Source organism: Chiloscyllium punctatum, chromosome 20 (genome assembly GCF_047496795.1).
Source record: "Chiloscyllium punctatum isolate Juve2018m chromosome 20, sChiPun1.3, whole genome shotgun sequence".
Taxonomy (NCBI): Eukaryota; Metazoa; Chordata; class Chondrichthyes; order Orectolobiformes; family Hemiscylliidae; genus Chiloscyllium; species Chiloscyllium punctatum.
In genome coordinates this window covers 21202023-21221168 of record NC_092758.1, presented here as the reverse complement: position 1 = coordinate 21221168, position 19146 = coordinate 21202023, and the positions used below count along the sequence as shown (strand labels likewise).

At 38.7% G+C, this 19146-nt stretch overlaps 1 protein-coding gene across 11 annotated transcripts in view; it reads right to left on the bottom strand.

The window, feature by feature from the left end:
• Positions 1-19146, bottom strand: part of hmgxb3 (HMG box domain containing 3) — an 87537-nt gene that overhangs the window by 45117 nt on the left and 23274 nt on the right. For 9 of the 11 annotated variants that reach the window (XR_011963458.1, XR_011963459.1, XM_072590479.1 and 6 more), the window contains exons 5-13: positions 17887-17976; positions 15215-15361; positions 14666-14725; positions 12994-13370; positions 9942-10060; positions 6550-6651; positions 4683-4801; positions 2841-2945; positions 1694-1846 (exon numbers count right to left, since the gene is read on the bottom strand). Coding sequence is in view for 9 of the 11 variants with exons in the window: in XM_072590479.1 (XP_072446580.1) it covers positions 1694-1846; positions 2841-2945; positions 4683-4801; positions 6550-6651; positions 9942-10060; positions 12994-13370; positions 14666-14725; positions 15215-15361; positions 17887-17976 (1272 nt within the window). In the remaining 2 variants the exon portion in view is untranslated. The remainder of the gene's footprint in view (positions 1-1693; positions 1847-2840; positions 2946-4682; positions 4802-6549; positions 6652-9941; positions 10061-12993; positions 13371-14665; positions 14726-15214; positions 15362-17886; positions 17977-19146) is intronic. The other 2 variants (XM_072590484.1, XM_072590485.1) reach the window with 2 other exon arrangements.

The window sequence follows — 19146 nt, the reverse complement described above, 5'->3', positions numbered from 1 at the left end:
AAAAAGGAACCAGAAGCTATCTGCAATACCTTGAACATCTAGTTTGGTAGTACAGAACATGAGTACGCATGACAAAAGGAACATGCTGCAAAAGTTTTTAATCTTGCACTCATCAAGGTTGTCAACTTGTGTAAAGGTTCACTCCTTGTTTTTTGCTGAAAAATACATGAACATATATGGCATGTTTTAGAACAAATAAGTGGGCATACGTTGTTAGGATCATTGATCAAATGAATGCAGTTAACAGTCCAATGGCATGAGAACATTTGTCAAATAGTCATCATAATACAAATGACTCAAGTTTGGTACTTGAAAGGGAGAAACACAAGAGCTATAGGTTTAGGTCCAAGCAGCATTAAAGATACAGCCTGTCTGCAGTTAACTGGGTATATCTGATAATAGGTTAAAAAAAATTGAAGGGTGGTAATGTTTGAAAACCAATTAAAGATACAGAATCTGGTCATACCCTTAAAGGACAAGAACTCTATTTGCCAAATGACAGCCATAAACAACAAAAGACATAAGCAGCAACATGAAACTTATCAGAAAAACAAAAAAAGACAGACTCTGAAAAATGAGAAAAGTGCAAAGCAAAGCAAAGCAAAGGGTGATAAAACATACAGTAAGCACTTCAAAAAAGTATGACAAAAAGACAAAGCATTTATAAAAAAAAAATCAACAAAATTTATAATTATATTCAAATATAAAAGAGGTTGTCAGGAGCAATGTAGGCCCTCGAAACCGATAACCTTTCGTAATAAGAGAAAAGAAGAAATGCCCCACTCCTAGGACGCCTCTGCTGTGCTTTTCCAGCACCACACGCTTGACTCCTCCCTGCTGAGCTAACACTGAGAGACAATATTTTCAGGATTGTTTGAGGCTGGAATGTCAGAGATTCAGAGGAAACAAATATGGAATCAGGTACTCAGGCAAATTAACAGAACCAAACACAAAAAAAGAGTGACAAATCCCCAACTTTAGATAGTTTCCATTCAAAGAATTTGAAAAATGTTGCAGATACCCCAAGTATAATTTTTTGAATTTCTCACAATTCAGTAATCATTCATTCAGACTGGAAGTCTGCACTCCACCATTTAAGAGAGGTGACAAAGATAAAAATAAGGGAATTAGAGACCAGTTCACCTAATCTGTTGTCAGGAAATTTCTAGGGTCCACAATTAAAGATGGGTGACTGAATATTTGAAAATCTTCAGTTGATCAGACACGGCCAACAAGGCCTGTGAATGGTAGATCCATGACTGATAAACCTGATTTTTTTTTTAAAAGAGATAGTTGAATTGGTAAACTGAGGAACTTCAATGATGCTATTTACTTGCAGTGCTAGAAACCAGTGGAACTGAAGGAACATAAGTGAGTAGTTGTGTCGCACAAAGTTCTGCATCGATTCCACAGCTAATCACCGTGTGCACTAATGAATTGGGTTGGATAGAAAACCACATATCTAAAATTACAATGACACAAAAATAGGTCACACTGTAAACAGTGCAGAAGTCATCCTTCTGTCATATAAAGTTCTGGTTGGATCACATCCAGAATATTCAGTAGAGTTCTGGACACCAAACCTTTGAAGAAGATGTATTAAATTATGAGACATGCTCAGAGGCTAATGGCTTACTTTGTTCCTTTCTGAACCTTGTTACTGTACACTATTTATCTTGGATACAGTACTCACAGCAGGTTTTGATGGCTTTATATCCTGTTTGTCTCTTGTGAAGTCATAGCCACACTTTGGACAGATTCCTGGTTTGTACCGGTTCATGTAGACATATGTACATTTGGGATTCTTGCAACGTCCTTTACCTCTGCAAGTTGCCAAACCAAGGTCCTTAAGAGCACAATAAATGTTAGATTATTGACACACACCATGCTAGAAACGTAAATACAGAAGACTTCATAAAGAATCACGTAATACACTCAGAATTACCTCAGGAAGAGAATCTAAAAGCTCATAATTCATAAAACAACAAACACTTTACAAGGTTACTAGGAACACAGCAACATTGGGACTCTTGGTAAATGGCCACATAGATAGGATACAGCTCCATACTTGGTTTCTTCCACATTCTACTGATGCCTGCAGTGCCATCAAAAGAAATTTGAGTGGACAGGTATTTGCTCAGAGGAACAAAACTCTCTTTTCGTTTTCTCACCTCTTCCCTCTACTCCTACTGCTGTACTATAAGTAAAGACACTGTAATTCCACTTGGCAGCAACATATAGACTATTTTAAGTTCCCAAAAAATGGGTGGGTTAGGGTATACAAAATGCTGAAATTTGACAAGGCTCAACCTCATCTCCAATCCATTCACCTCCAGGTTTAATGTTGGTAGGACAGATGAAAGGCAAATCAACACACTCCTGGCAGATTGGTGGAATTTTAATATCTTAATGAGATTAATAGTTTCAGATTAAAACCAGGTCACTTTGTAAATCTAAACAAAGCAAGTCAATTTCTGGGAAATTCTGCAGCTTGATGGAGCTAAAAATAACTTTGGGAAGAAGTGAAACTAGGTGCAATAATGTTGTCCCCTAACACCTTCTGAGAGCTCATATCTAATCCTCGGCTTCGTCCAAAGCCTTCTCAAGGCAGGGATTAACCCTTCTACGATTTCCAGTTTCTCAACTGGGGCAGCATTTCCACTCAACTGCAAGTCAAATCTGCCATCTGGGCTAGGATCCATTAAAGTAACAAATGACCAAAGAGCCGCACTTTGCAGGATGACTGATGCTTTCATTGTGGAAATTGTAATGATAATTAAAAACTACAGAATATTGCAATCAAAGTTCTAACTGAGTTTCAATTACTATACTGTACTTACAAAGGCGCTGGCTTTGTTTGTTTTTGGAAGAGTCAGACACACAGTTTTGACTGAAACAGCAGCCGCCTGAGGTGACCCATTCTCTGTGGCAGCTTTTAATCCTGTCTATAGATAAAGAAAAACAAATGTTCTTTATAACTACACAGTTACAAATGAATGACTTGCAGCTTCTGCAGCAGGACGTTGAGCCCCTGAATTTAAAATAATACCTTAACTTTTATTTTAAGTCAGTTCATCTCATTATTAAATTATTTCTCAAGACAACCTGTCAATAATGGTGCTATGACCATGAAACATTCTAATCTCTTGGAGGGAACACATAGCTAGACCTTTCTGCACCACCTGCCTAACAATTTTTTTAAAAAAAGGTGAATGTTGAAGATACAAAAACCAATTGCCCCTTAAAATGACAGAACAGACTTCATCAAGATCAAGACTGATATACATTTCTCTTGACTCAATTCACCTGCTCTTGCTCCATATTTGTTGATTCAATTATTAATTTAACTTTATATTCTAGTATTGCTAATAGCCTCAGATTAGATTATCCCTCACTCAAAAGGTATAAACACAAGAAAATAATATACTATGAGGTAGTGCAGTCTAGATTAAAGTGCTGCTGGAAAAACACAGCAGGTCAGGCAGTTTCAGAGGAGCAGGAAAATGGACATTTTGGGCTAAAGCCCTTCGTCAGGATGATGCCCTTCCTGATGAAGGGCTTTTGCCTGAAATGTCGATTTTCCTGCTCTTCGGGTGCTGTCTGACCTGTTGTGCTTTTCCAGCACCACTTTAATCGAGACTCTGATCTGCAGTCCTACCCAACTGAAAGGCAAATCTATCACCTAGACAGACATCCTTTAAATTAACATGCACTCTGGAGGATGATATCAAAGCACAAAGCAGCAATTTATCATTCTAACCAAAATATGGAGAAGCAATAGCTTGAAACTCTTTTGAAGTTAGCAATGGCCTGGTCGGCAGGAATAAGCGAAGGTTTATAAATCATACTAAGCTTAAAAATGATATCAAACAGCTTACTATTAAACAAAGACGGCTAGCTTGAATGCTACTTTTAGGAGAGTCCATTATGAAATGAAACAACAGTTTAGTCATTTGTACAGTGGAATAGAGCTTGATTTTAATTTGGAGTGAAACCTCTTCACAGAGAACTTGCATGAGAGCGACATGATTTTAACATGAAGTCTCCCAAAATAATGGACTGTGATTTGCCTGAAGTCAGTGGGAAAAGTCACAGGTTATGGTGGAAGTGGAAAATTCATCCTTTGAATGACACTGTTACAGGCATAAGGCAACAATGAGGAATGTCTGGTCTAGAGGAGCCGAGCACCTCTTGGTGCAACCTGGTAAAACACCTTTACTTCTCCTGGCCCTCAAAGAATCTCAAAGAGCAAGTTCACTAGGCCTTTTTGGCCATTCTGCTGTCAGATTTGATGCATTTCCATAGCAACCCATGGAAATGCAGAGAACAAAAAGAGATACGTACAGCCCCTCATGGATTATAGCTAATTAAGGGTTGACATTTACAATTTCAGTATAACAGTGAAGACATTATTCCAGGCTAACCTTTCTTTCCTGAGGGAGGTTGCCCTCTCAAACATGATCAGTAAAAGTGCAGGAATCGCAATTAGATTGTGGGACAACCACATTTTCCCTTCTTCCCTTCAACTCTGTCAGCTCAACTCAGATGAAAGCAAAATTAGGAATAATGCATGAGTTTTTAAAATAAAATGAGCTAACATTCTTTAGCTGGAATGCCTATTCAAGTTACTTTGATATCACAAAATATTAAAATCGCTCATTTTGGTAAATGCGCAAACATACCTGTTCTTCCTCTTCATAATTCGGATGTAAAACAGAATGCCCCAGTTGCTTTAAGGTGCTGGGTTTCAGACCTGATGGAGGAGGAGAACTCAATAAGCTCTTTGCCAAGGAACCTCTAGCTAAAAAAGAATAACAATTTTTAGTCTTCTCCTATCGCATGAAGTTTTGTTATTACATTATCTTTTGATATAATCATTTTGGACAATAGAACACTATGGTGACAAACTCCAAGATTCCTGCATAACGATCAGTTGGTTTAAATTTATTTTTTCATCCTAATCCTAGGCCACATGTTAAATTCCATGATACAAATTGCTGGTGTTTTTTTTTTAAGTAAAAATGTGATAATCTTCAAAATGAATTCTCAACTAGCTAAAGGTTCAGGATTCACTCTAATTTTACATACATGTTACAATAATCTCCCCATATCCAGCATGCACAAGCAATGGGGCTGCCAGTTACCTGAACATGTCAGTTGCATGAGAAATAATATTGGTGGCTGGGAAAATTCAGCTCATCACTGCCACAAGTTGAATGTGTTTTAACAACAAGCACTGGGACCAGTCATAAATACCCGTATCCTGGTCATTCTGGGTGCTTTTGTCTTGATCAATAATTCAAGTCTTGAACTAGCTTTATTAAAGAATCTGAACCATAATTCCCTTCTAATTTAAATGCCAGTAAAGTCCCCTTTATCTGAATCCCAACTATCCAGAATTCTCCTTTTCAATCTTGGATGTTGGTTGCATGACAATTCCAGATGCTTGTGATCCAGACAATGTGGACTTCACTGTACTTTGCCTTACTCGTATTTTACTTACAAAATTGATAGCAATTTCCCAGCATTAAACAGCTACAGAATGGCAGTCTTTCAACCATTAGCTATATACAAACAAAAGCACAAAAATTTATAGAAAGCTATAAATGAGTTTTAGGATTACAATTCCATGAATAGATTCCTATAATGTAAATAGTCTTCAAATTTTGAATTACACTCTCAAATTAGAAGGAAATGCAATGTACTAGAACAGAACAGAAAAGTTACATGCAAGTAAAATGTAGTGACATTCAAACTTGAGACACATAGGGTCAGACTATCAGAGACTAATTCAGAATGCAGTGGGAGATGAATAGTTGAAAAACAAACCCAGCAGTGGTGTCATGCAGGTTCATGCGACATTTGGAATGGAGGAGGCTGGGTGAGTTTCCAAACATGCCTGTGCTCTGAATTAGGCCAACTAAAGTAGATAAGTGCTTGTTAAAAGCCTGTCTTGGGGGGGCGGGAGTTGACAGCTGTCTTTTTCAAATCAACTGAAAGCAGGCAAAGACCATGCCCGGGCTTGTCACGGAATTAGGAGACGTTTAAACAAGTGACCATTTTGCTAGGTTACAGGGTTTAACTCTTTGCAGCAAAGTTGTAGCAGCCAAGGGAGTATTAAGAACGCCATCAGATCAAAGGCTTGTAACCCTCCTGATACCACTTAGGCATCAGTGGGCAAAATATTTTGGCTTTTAGCTGAGTATGAAACACCACTGTGGTGAAATGCAGGCTTCAACCCAAACTTATTCCCTCAGGAAAACAGCACCTCAGTGATAGCTTTTAATCCAATTTTAATTACATGCAGTTAATTCAAATGGCCTGGAAGACTGTCTTCTATAAAAGAACATTTGCCAAATATTGAATTTTGGAAAATTTCCAATCAGAGAGATTGTTGACAACAAAATTAGACTCAACTATCCTGCTTTCGGGTTAATATTCAGCACATGATATCATGGAATAGATATTTGATAGAGAGTTTTTATACTAGCAAATTACTAGGAAATAGAGTGGGAAATATTGCTTTTAATTGACTAAAAGGTTGCATACCTATGGCTTTCTGACTTGGTGAAGACACATTAGATTCTGCTGGTTCTGCTTGATTGACAGGCATTGTAACCACTCGAATATAGGTGACCCCAGACTGTGAAGCTAAAGAAAACACAGTATAGTATAACATTCATGACTGGGCTTCCACTAATGTCAACTGCCGATGAGCACATTTTAAGAAAAATGCCAAGATGTCGAGATCTATTAGAAGAATACCAGGGATACGTATTTTTATCGATGGGGCGAAACTGTTCTTCAGCAAAGGATATGGGGAAATTTGTAGAGATGGACAAAAGGGCACTTAAAATAAAATTGTTTGACATCCACACATATTTTAAGCAGGAGCTCTGCTAAGACACATACTTGCTGTGTTACAACGACAATGCATGATTTTGATTGCAAATCTAAAATCTGATTTCTAAAAGCAATATTGATCAAAGAATCAATTATAGCAATAAGGAGAGATAATATCATGAAAGGATCAAATAAAACCGATGGGTACAAGTGAAAAAAACACGAAAGGGGCAAACATGTTGCTGAGTGCGTACTATTAGGCCCATACAGTCAGCAGGACTTAGAGGAATAAATATACAATCAAATTTCAAAGAAGTGCATGTATAATAAGGCAGTAATAGCATTTATGAGTTTTTTAAAATACCCAAAATATTAACTGGATAGTTTTAGTACTGAAGGTCGGTAAGGAAAAAAAGTTCTTACGTAACAAAGAGAAGGTTTTTTTTGGCTAGCACGTAAAAAGCCGAACAAGGAAGGGGGCAGTTCTCGAGCTAATATTTGAAGGTGAGCTCCAGCGGGTCAAAAGTACACCAGTCAAGGAGCATTTTAAACAAGTTGGGAAAAGAAGTGCTAAATTGGGAAAAGGCTAATGTAACTAAAATATGATTGAGGCCAAGGCAGACTAAAGGAAAAAACGCAGTATTTTTTTAAAACGTGGAAAGGGTAGAAATAATGATACTGTATGGTCTAAGAAGATGTGGGCAGAGTCTTCAATAAAACTTTTATGCTGGCCTTCACAATGGAAAAGAATAGACAACTCTGGTATAGACATTAGGACGGAAGACTGCAAAACTTTAGAAAAAAAATTAATATAGATAGAGAATACGGAGATTTGAGAAGATTTGTAGCTCAGGTTGAGGTTCTGCATGTAAGTTCTCTCGTTGAGCTGGAAGATTCATTTTCAGACATTTCATCACCATACTAGGCAACATCATCAGTAGGACTCCGGTGAAGCAATGATGGTATGGCCCGCTTTTTATTTATGTGTTTAGGTTTCCTTGGGTTGGTCATGTCATTTTTTTGTGGCGATGTCACTTCCTGTTCTTTTTCTCAGGGATTGGTGAATGGGGGAACTTCAAACCAGCATCAACAGGAAAATAACACATACAGACCAAATACTGAACTACAGAAGCAATCATCCCAACACCCACAATCGAAGCTGCATCAGAACATTATTTCAACGAGCCACTACACACTGCAGCACAGAGGAACTACAAAGAGCAGAGGAAAATGACAGCGTATTCAAAAAGAATGAGTACCCAATGAACACAGTCTGCCGATTTTCTCAGCAACAAACCCAAACAAGCAGACAAAATGCATCCAGAGACCCTAGCCACTCTCCCCTACATCAAAGACATCTTGGAAATGACTGCCAGACTACTCAGACCTCTTGGCATCATGGTAGCCCACAAACCCACCCAACACAATAAAACAGCAGCTGATGAACTTGAAAGACCCCATACAGACAACAAGCAAAACTAATGTCATTTACAAAGTACCTTGCAAAAGCTGTAACAAACACTATATTGAACAAACAGGCAGAAAACTAGCCACAAAAAGACATGACCCTCTCTCATTAATATCCTTACATACAGATGAGGAAGGACACCACTTCGACTGGGACAACACATCCATCTGAGGACAAGCCAAATGTGTGAGAATTCCTAGAATCATGGCACTCTATCCAGAACTCTATCAACAAACACGTTGACTTGGATCCCATTTACCACCCAGAGAAAAAGTACAGGAAACGACATCACTAACTCAAGGAAACCTAAACACAAATAAAAAGTGCGCCATACCACCAGTACTTCACCGGAGATAATGCTGTTACCTAGTATGGTGACAAAACGTCTGAAAATGAACCTTCCAGCTCAGCGAACAAACTTACATCCATGGATAGAGAATAGGTACTGATCAATTGAGCTGCCTTAAAATGAGGACAAATCTGCAGGACCATATGAGATGTATTCCTGAATATTGAAGGAGGCAAGGGTGGAGCTATTAGGACCCTTGGCAGTAACTTTAAAATCCTCTCCAACTGCAGGTGAGGTCCAGAGGCGTGCTAATGTTGTCTACTTTTTAAAAAGAGCCAGAAAAGGACAGAAGAGGAAATTTCTGGCCAGTCTAATCTCTGTGGTGGGGAGATTAGAAAGAATTGTGATGAACAGAAAATATCTGAACTTGGACAGATAAGGATCAAGGATAGTCAATATAGATTCAGGGAAGATGGCATTTGACAAATTTGATCAGGCTTTTAAAAGCAGCAACCAGTAGCGTTGATTGGGCAAATTCATTTCGTTTAGTGAACATGGACTTTAGCAAGGCAGACTGATCAAGAATGTAAGAGTCAATGATATCCAAGGCAAAGTGGCACACAGCAGCCAAAATTCACAGAGAGACAGGTGATAGTTGAGGAATATTTCTATGACTGAACATCTACTTGCAGTAAGGTTCCACAGGGCTCAGTGCAGAGGCTGTCTGTAGTGCACGTTAATAATTTAGACTTAAATGTAGGGGAAAATGATCAAGCAGCACACAGATGATATGAAAATTGGTTGGTGGGTAGATGGGTAGGGAAGGGAGAGGAGGGTAAATTATTGTGAGTTATAGACAGACTGGTCAGGTGGGAAGCTGAAAGAAACGTACTTGGGGAGGGGTCATAAGGTAAGGAATTACACTTTGAATGGTAGGACGCTGGAAAGTACTGAAGATCAGAGGAATTTTGCTTTTTGAAAGTAGCAGGGCAAGAGTACATAAGGTGTTTAAGAAGGCATATGGGGTAATTGCCTTTACTAGTCTCACATTTAAAGGTTTGCCTAATTATCAAATTACACTCTGGCCTTGCTCCTTCCGATTTCCATAGCCCTGTCCACTCTGAGATCAAACATGCCTCCTCACCCCTCAAACTTTCACTGCCATGACCCTCAACTCTGGAATTATCCCCCTAAATACTTTACATCTTTGGAAGCTAAATTTGACCAAGGATTTCGCATCTGTCCAGATATCTCCATACGCAGCTCAATAATTGCCAATAATCTGATTATTTTTTTAAAGTATTAAGACCAAGATTTTTGTATCACCACACTAATACCTACCTGCATTGGATGGGGTTGCTGGCAGGATAACACGTGGACGTGACCGAGCAGCACCAGTCATCAAACTGGATTTTGCTCGCCCTTTGGCTTTGTTTCTGCGTCGTACTTGTAAACCTTGTCTATTAATATGACAGAGGTAGAAAAAAGTATAGCATTTACTTGATAAAATATATTCTGTGAAATTATTTACATTCTTCACTGGACATTAGGACTACCTTATTTCACCCTGTACACATCCATCTGCCATGATGGAGGCCTCCAATCCTTCAGTTTCTTCCTCTCCCGATGACCCAACCAGTACCCTTCCACTGACGCGCTCATTCGATTGGCTGAGCTCACCCTCAGCAATTGTTCCTTCAAATCCTCCCACTTTTTCCAGACTAAGTAGATTGCCATGGGCACCCGCATGGGCCCCAACTATGTCTGCCTCTTCGTCAGATATGTGGAACAGTTCATCTTCCGCAGCTGTATCGGCACAATTCCCCACCTTTTCCTCTGCTGCATTGATGACAGAATCGGTACCACCTCCTGCTCCCACTAAGAGGTTGAGCAGTTTATCAAATTCACGAACACCTTCCACCCTGACCTCAAGTTCATCTGGACCATCTTGGACACCTCCCTTCCCTTCCTGGACCTCTCCATCTCCATTTCCATTTCCACTGACCGACTCAACACAGGAATATACTTCAAACCCACCAACTTCAACAGCTACCTGGACTACAGCTTCTCCCACCTCGTCTCCTGCAAAAACACTATCCCTTACTCGCAATTCCTCCGCCACATCTGCTCCCAGAAGGACCAATTCCACCATAGAACATCCCAAATGGCTTCCCTAATCAGGGACTGCAATTTCCCCTCCCACATGGTCAACAATGCCTTCCAACACATCTCCTCCATTTCCTACACCTCCACTTTTGAACCCCACTCCTCCAATCACAACAAAGACATAAAACTCTGGTCCTCACCTTCCACCCCATCAACCTCCGAATACAATGCATCATCCTCTGCCATTTCCGCCAGCGACAAACAGACCCCACCACCATGGATATATTTCTCTTCCCACCCCTACCTGTGTTTCGCAGAGATCGTTCCCTCCGCAACTCCCTTGTTAGGTCTACACCCCCCACCAACCCAAACTCCACTCCTGGCACTTCCCTTGCCATCGCAAGAGGTGCAAAACCTGCACCCACATCTCCCCCCTCACCTCCATCCAAGGTCCCAAAGGATCCTTCCACATCTGACAGAGATTTACCTGCACCTTCACACACATCACCTACTGTGTCTGTTGCCCTTGGTGTGGTCTCCTCTACATTGGGGAGATAGGATGCCAACTTGTTCCCTGAACTGTTCCACATGTCTGGGACACATGCACGGGCATGGAATGCGCTGCCCGTGGGAGTGGTAGAGTCAGATTCATTGGCGACCTTTAAGCGGCATTTGGATAGGTACATGGATGGGTGCTTAATCTAGGATAGAAGTTCGGCACAACATCGTGGGCCGAAGGGCCTGTTCTGTGCTGTATTGTTCTATGTTCTATGTTCTATAAACCCCACCGCCCTGTGGCCGAATACTTCAACTTCCCCTCCCACTCCGCCAAGGACATGCAAGTCCTTGGCTGCCTCGACCACCAAGCTCTCGTCACCCCAAGCCTGGAGGAAGAATGCCTCATCTTCCACCTTGACACCCTCCAACTGATTTCACCAGTTTCCTCATTTCCCCAGCCCCCACCTTATCACAGATCCAACCCTTTAACTTGGCACTGCCCTTTTTTAACTGTCCTACCCGTTCATCTCTCTGCCCACCAATCCGCTCCACCCTCCTACCCAACCTATCTAAATTGCCCATAGTGTTAAGAGCATTAGCCCAGGGTATAGATAGGATAGAGGAATGGGTCTGGTTGGGTTACTCTTCAGAGGGAAGTGTGGACTTTTTGGGCTGAAGGGCCTATTTTCATATTGTATGGAATCTAATCTAATCTAATCTATCACCATCAGCCCCCACCTTCATCTACCTATGCATTCCCAGCTAGTTTCTCCCTAGCCCCAGCAGCCCCAGCAACCCCCCCCCATTCCTGATGAAGAGCTTATGCTCGAAACATCGACTCTCCTGTTCCTCAGATGCTGCCTGACCGGCTGTACTTCTCCAGCACCATACATTTCGACATTACCTTATCGACATATTTTATTTCTTCTGTGATTTTTTTGTGCATCAGTTTATATTTGCATGTGTGTTATTAACTGTTTTTGAATAAGGGGTAGAAACAAACCAAAAAATGCATATAAATCTTTGAAATTTTAACATCCTTAAAATGTACAATGGACAAATCAAGAAACATGATGTTTTGTCACCTTTGCCCAAGTATTCAAGTTAGCAAGTATACAATTACTCAGCAAATAACAGGGTTACACGCTGCTAAGGTACTTTCCCTGCAGATGACTTTACCAACACTTACTGTCTAGGATTAAATGTGAAAAGTGGATTAAAATATGACAAACGGTAACCATTCATAATAAATTAATATTCTCATTTGTATTTGCATCTGACCAGCAGTGAAGGGAAACAAGTAGCTTATTTTTAGCTATTTTTCATTCCCTCCCTTTCCTCCCGCCAAGTCTACTACATATGCTCATAAATACAAATCAGGGACCATGAATAGATCAGCTAATGTTATGTACTGTATTGTTATGTGTCAATATGCTGTAAAGCCAAACTACTCTCTGCTTTTATAGGGAATCATTATTTTCCAGTGCATGTTCTGATTTTGGTATTTGCTTTCTTGAAGAATGTGGTGCTGGTAAAGCACAGTTGGTCAGGCAGCATCTAAAGAGAGTTGATGTTTCAAGCGTAAGCCCTTCATCAAGATCTGCTTTCTGCTCGTTTTGCTGGACTCTGGGACTTGGTAAATAGCATCAACATTTCAACTTGGTTTTACTCCTTGCTGCAAATTACAGAAGTCTCCCAAAACTATGTCAGTCTTGATTTGATGCAATTTTCCACCATTGGCAGCAAAGTTCAGAAAAGTATCAAATTTGTGTGGCAAAAGTAAACTAACCTCGATCCCGGTTTCATATTGTTAACTCCATGGGAGCCACTGATTACGGTGTTACTGACACGTGAAATTTGGTGTGTTAGAACCTCCAGCTCCTTTACGACAACTTCAGACTGTGATTCCATTGTATGCTCATCTGTCAGTGCTGCATTGCAAAGCTGTACTGGAAGTACCTGTTCCTCTGTCTGTACAGTGGACATTGCTGTAGCTGATTCATCAGGTCCAACATGTACAGTTTGCTGCCAATTAGTTTGCATTTGTTGCTGTTCTTCCTCCCCTTGATCTTCTGACGCAACATTAAGCAGCTGGGTCACTGCCTGTGAACTTTCCAAACTGGACTGAGCTGTGTCTTTTGTGCCGATAGATACATCTGTTGTTTCCTGTCCGTTTACAGAGAAAATATGCTTTGAGAGCTTGCTAAACAAAATCTATTCAGTATTGTGTATATATTCTTGCTTTTACTTAAAGATTTTACCACAAAGCATAAGGAATAAAGCCAAATATTTTGTGCAATTTGTTTGGAAAGGAATTGCAAATTGAAAATGTGAATTCAGTCTATAATTGCTTATGAACTTCAACTAATCATTGCAACTGACTGAGTAAAATGACCTAAAATACTAAGAAATTAAAGATTGGAAAATAGTGCAAGTCCTTTAACTTTAATAATGTTTATTATCTTTAATCTAATACAGCATGTCTCCATTTAACAACAGAAATGTTGAGACTTTTAAGCAAAGCCACTTGACTTTTTCTTCTGAAAAACAGAAATTAATCTGTGAGCCATACTTCCTCTGGCATGAAAATATTAAAATAAACTAAAAATGATTTTAAAATATCTACATTTAAACACAATGTTTCTAAGAGAATGTATTTTCTTTTTAAGAAAGTGCAAAATTAGAAAGAGTCCCTCCATTTGGAGGTTTGAAGAAGTTCAATTCCTGGACACCTTAAATGAAGGCAAGGGCTTATGTCATTCAATCTTATAATCCTTCCATTGACATGTGTGATCAATATTAAAGCGCTTTGAGCAATACATTAAAATATGAATTTTGTTAAGTGGAAAAGTTTCAGCTGCTAGTTACAAATTCATGAATTTGAAATATTCACACTTGGTACAAACAATAATGGTTGAAAAAAAAGTCATTAAGAATTGGCTAAGTACAGCAAATGTTTTATTAATTAGCTTCTATGGGACCAGGAGTGTGATGGTTGATCAAATATTCTGGATAATCAAATATTCTGGATAATCAAGAGGTGCACAAAATAAAATAAAAACACAGAGTAATAGGAATGTAATGCAGGGGGTATACTCACTACTTTTATCTTTATTTACAGTACAAGTCACTTAAATAATAATGCAACTTTGCCTGAAATAAAACTTATTGGCAGAGAGCCTTCTCAAACCCACCAATTGACTATTTGAACATTGCGGTAGGATTGTGGTGTTTGAGGACAAATTGACTTGAAATTGAATCATTTGTTGATATTGCGTTAGGCCATTCAAGTGAACAAGTACATTTATAGAGTAAATAACATTTTTATAAACTATAATAATTGGATAGAATAATGTAGTAAAAGTCATGGTATTTGAGATACATATTTTTTGCAGGTTTATCAAGAATGTCAGTTCATAAGGTGCCTGTTAAAACAAAAGTTTGCTAAATATTTAGCTTACCTTATTTTGCTTCTCTTGATTACACTCCACATGTACATTTAATACCTGCAATTCCTTACCCTGTTATAAACAAATCAAAATCAAAACCCTGATACACATGAAAAAAAAGATTTCTCAAAAATGCAATTTACTTAAACAATGCATGACCCTCACCTCAAAGTCCTACTTCTAAAAATGGTTTGGGAGAAGTATGAAATAACTGATGAATCTTCCCTCCAGTGTTACTATGTTAAGTCCAATAGTAATCACACATAGGAACCAAAAGATTCAGTTCTTTCTAAAGGAAAATAGCAATCATCTCAAGTTGATGAATATTCTGAGTAAAGAGAATTTCCTAATATCTAAGCTGTATGAGACAAACAAGTCAGAAAACCACCTCATCTTTTGTCCAACTATAAACTATAAGTTCATGAAATGGTTTACGACAATATAACCTGATCTCCACTCTCAAGGATGGCCACGATAACTGAAATTGGCTTTTACTTTCAGATGTTCCTAACTATTCTACTTAACTAGATTTCACTGTTGTCAAATGTGTTACTAAATTACCTTTGGAATCCATTTCCCTCCCAGCCACTTGCCACAATTTGGACATTGTGGAGGTTTGTGTCTTGTGACATATGTAAACAAACAGCTTGGATTTGGACAACTGCCACGGCCTCTTCGTGTATAGGTTGTCTTGTGGGAAAAGATGGGCTGTAGAAACCAAAATGGATTTCAAACACCTTATTAGTTTCACAACATTCACAGCAACTTTCTTTGGACATAGAAAAATTCAAGGTTATGACTTAACATAGATGTACTATGCCACAGGGTGACTGGATGTCTCAGTCTTGCTCCCCATTAATTTATTTTCAAACCCAGTTGTGGTGCAGTTTTGGGATGTGAACGTAGATAATGTTAAATGTGTTGTTTCCTTCTACAGTTTGTTGAACCAATGAGTTAAAACTCATCCAATACAATGGAGATTCTGGTAATAATTCGAAAAAATAAAAAAAATGTAACAATGAACTTGGATTGAAAAATTCATAAAAGTTGAAAATACCAGTTGTCCTGGCATAATTCTGTGTAGGACTGAATGAATGGTTTGTTTGGTGAGCCAGCAGAGACAACAGATCAAATGGCCTCATTTTGTGATGCTCTGGACAACACAAAAACTACATTTTTCATAACACAGTCATTCAAACAAGATGGAAAGATACTAGAAATTGGGCAAAACAAAAAATCTTAAGTACTTAGCACGTCAGTTAATTCTTCAAGTGAGAAGAGACTTGTTAATTTTTCAAGGATGCAACATTTGTTGGAAATATGAATTTTTTTAGAATGAGCAACAGCTAATGCTCTTCCCCAAAGGGAAGCTGCTTACACTACGTATGGCTGAAAATGTGGAGTGTACTAAAAAGTATATTCCAAAAGAGCCATTTAAATTATAACACAAAATCATGGTCAAAATATGAACTCCGCTTAACCACATGAACTGAAGGTCAGAGCTTCCAAGGAAAATGGGAGATATAAACATTGGACTAAGGGGCTGTTGAATTCAGTTGGAAGCATTCCTTAACAGCACATGAACTGTAGTGATTCTCGAAGGAACCTACCAAGACCTTCACATGGACATCAAAATGACACAGAGATGAGCAATAAATGCTGGTCTACCTCGCAGAATCCACATCCAATACAAAATGAAAACTTTTGATAGGGAAACACAAATGACCATGATTTTCTAGGCTGGCTAATGACAACAGATTGGAAGATAATTAAATTGTTTCAATCGCTTTGTTTTATTCAAGTATTGATTTAGACAGAGGATATTAAATGTGAGATGCATATTGTGGCCTTCACTTGACAACTTTAAGGAATATGACGATACCAAAGTACTAAGGACAGAGAAGAGTGTAGTTCAGCACTGAGATATTTCTTCAAAATGTATAACTTGCTATCACATGAAATAATTAAAGCAAATAGTTTAGATACATTGAAAAGTAAACCAGACTTGAACATATTAGAAAAGAATAAAATAGGATATGCTGGGGAATTGGGAAGGGCAAGGGCTGAGACAAATTGAATTAAAGTTGACATGCATCTAGTACAAACACTGACACAGACTAGTTGGCCCATTTCTGTGCTGCATATTCCAAATAATTGTTTATAATCTATCAAGAAAAAACACTCATTGGAGCTTTCTACTTATTATTGTACATAAATATTCCTGATAAATATAAAATCAACTAATATCCTAATTTAAGGGTAATCTCAACTAAGTGACTGTGATAGTGTTATGGACTAGGCCAGACCAATCAAAATATTCTTAGGCAGGCAGCTCAGACCATAACTTTGCAATTTGTTTTGGTAAGTGTACAGTGAAAATTACCCGAAGTTGGCAAGGTTGACTACCAGGTTAAAAACAGAAAACTTTATTCATAAAGTTACACAACAAAACACAAAGAACAGAATAAAGACCCCCTACAGAACTCAGCCTATCCAACTAGACTTAATTCTGCTATTCTGAATATACACAACAGTCCCAATAAGCAAACTCCCTTTACAACACAGTACAAAAAAGGGTCAGATGCTTACAAATTGTAGTTAGAAGGGCAGCAGAGAGTGTTTCCACACAGGTCAATGTTGAACTCCCAGCCAGTTCTGGACTGAACTCATTTGCTCAGCTAGAGAGCTGACCACTCCCCTTTCATTCTACAGATCACTTCTAAAATATGACCACTTTGGCCTGAAGTCTCATCTGTTTACATATAAAGGCCTCTCAAAATCCTTTTCATCTCTGTACCAAACCAGTCTGATCGGAGCCCGGCCTAGTTTACTACCCCTCTGAAAAAAATCAAGGACAGAGTATCCTTGAGCCAAGGGACAGCTTTTAAAAACAAAAAGGTCTAGCTTTGTGACAATGGCTAGTCACAAGATGAAATTTTAATCAGTAAAACATGACTATAATTATCAAGTTTTCAGGTCATGAAAACTTCAAGAGTAGATTATTCAAATACAGTTTTGTAGTTTTCAAGTCAGAAAATAAACAACATATGCTTACAGAGACGGCTACCAAGAAAGAAAATGTACTTTTAAAAAGCTGAAAAAAACAATACGATGACCTAGCAAATTTTGTTCTATATTTCTATTCAAATATGGTATAACCAAGCACTTAGCATGTCAGTCAATATATCAAGTGAGAAGACACAGGTTAATCTTTCAAGGATGCAAGCTCTGACCTTTTTTGTTGGAGTTGTTGATGATTGTTTGCTCGTCAACGGTAACATTAAGAACTGTGCAGTTGATGCTGGAACATTTTCCCCTGAATCCTAAGAGAGAATTAATTCACGCTGTCACTTCTTTATGTAAGCATGTAAACAACGACCATTAAACTCAAACTACTCATTTCCATCAGAAATTCAAGCATTTTGTGAAGTGGACCTGTTAGAGAAGCCCTGCATTTGCCTCACAATAGCTTAAAAATTGCCATTATTTCCCCACCTACTACCTATTCCAGCAATACGTAAGCACATGAGCAATGCAAGATGTGGTTGCAGATATCACACATACTTGTGACAATGCTGCTCCTTTAACAAGATTGAATGGTCCTTAGTTTTCCCAAAAGTGTTATAGGTGGCAGAGTTGCCAAAATGTCTGGGTTGATCAACTTGAAGAAGCTTTTAAGTTTTTTTTTTAAAATTGTACAATGAAAGGGGAGTGGCTAGTTCTCCCAGCTCAATTTTTCTCCACTTTGGTTTTGTCACAAAGCTAGCCCCTTTCTTTCTAAAAGCTGTTCCTTGGCTCAAGGAGACACTGCCCTTGCTTTTTTTCGAGGGGCAATAAACCAGGCTGGGCTCTGATCAGTCTGGCTTGGTACAGAGATAAAAAACAATTTTGAGAGGCCTTTTGTTTATATGTGCACAGATGAGACTTCAAGCCAAAGTGATCATGTTTTAGAAGTGACCTGTATAATGAAAGGGGAGTGGTCAGCTCTCTAGCAGTCAGTCAGTTTTTGAGGCTGCTGGTCAAAAGAAACAGCTAATTGGAAGGAGGTGTGCCATGCTGAATCTCTCTGCCACCTCTCTCTTTTTCTCTCTCCTGTAAGATCCGGTATTGGATTTTACCTTTTTTGCCAAGGGGTATTTAGAGATTGTGGCAGGAATTTGGAACAGCATCATTAAGTTGGGAAAATCTGTTGGTTTTTCAGTTAATTTATTCTATATTTTGCTTCTTTTTGTTTGTGTTTCATTTGGTAATCTTGCAAATAAATTCTGTTTTGTTTAAAACTAAACAAATGTGTTTGGGCCAGCTGCACCACTCCTGGAATATCCACTTGACACCTGCTTTAAACAATTAGTAAACTAAGGGTCCGGGCTACTTTCTTGAAATGTTATGAGGGGGACTGGCTTGGTCCATAACATACTTCTCTGGGATTAATTTAGTATATTTTTCAAAAATATTGAGACCATCTTTATTTTTCTCAATTTTTGTTTGGTGCT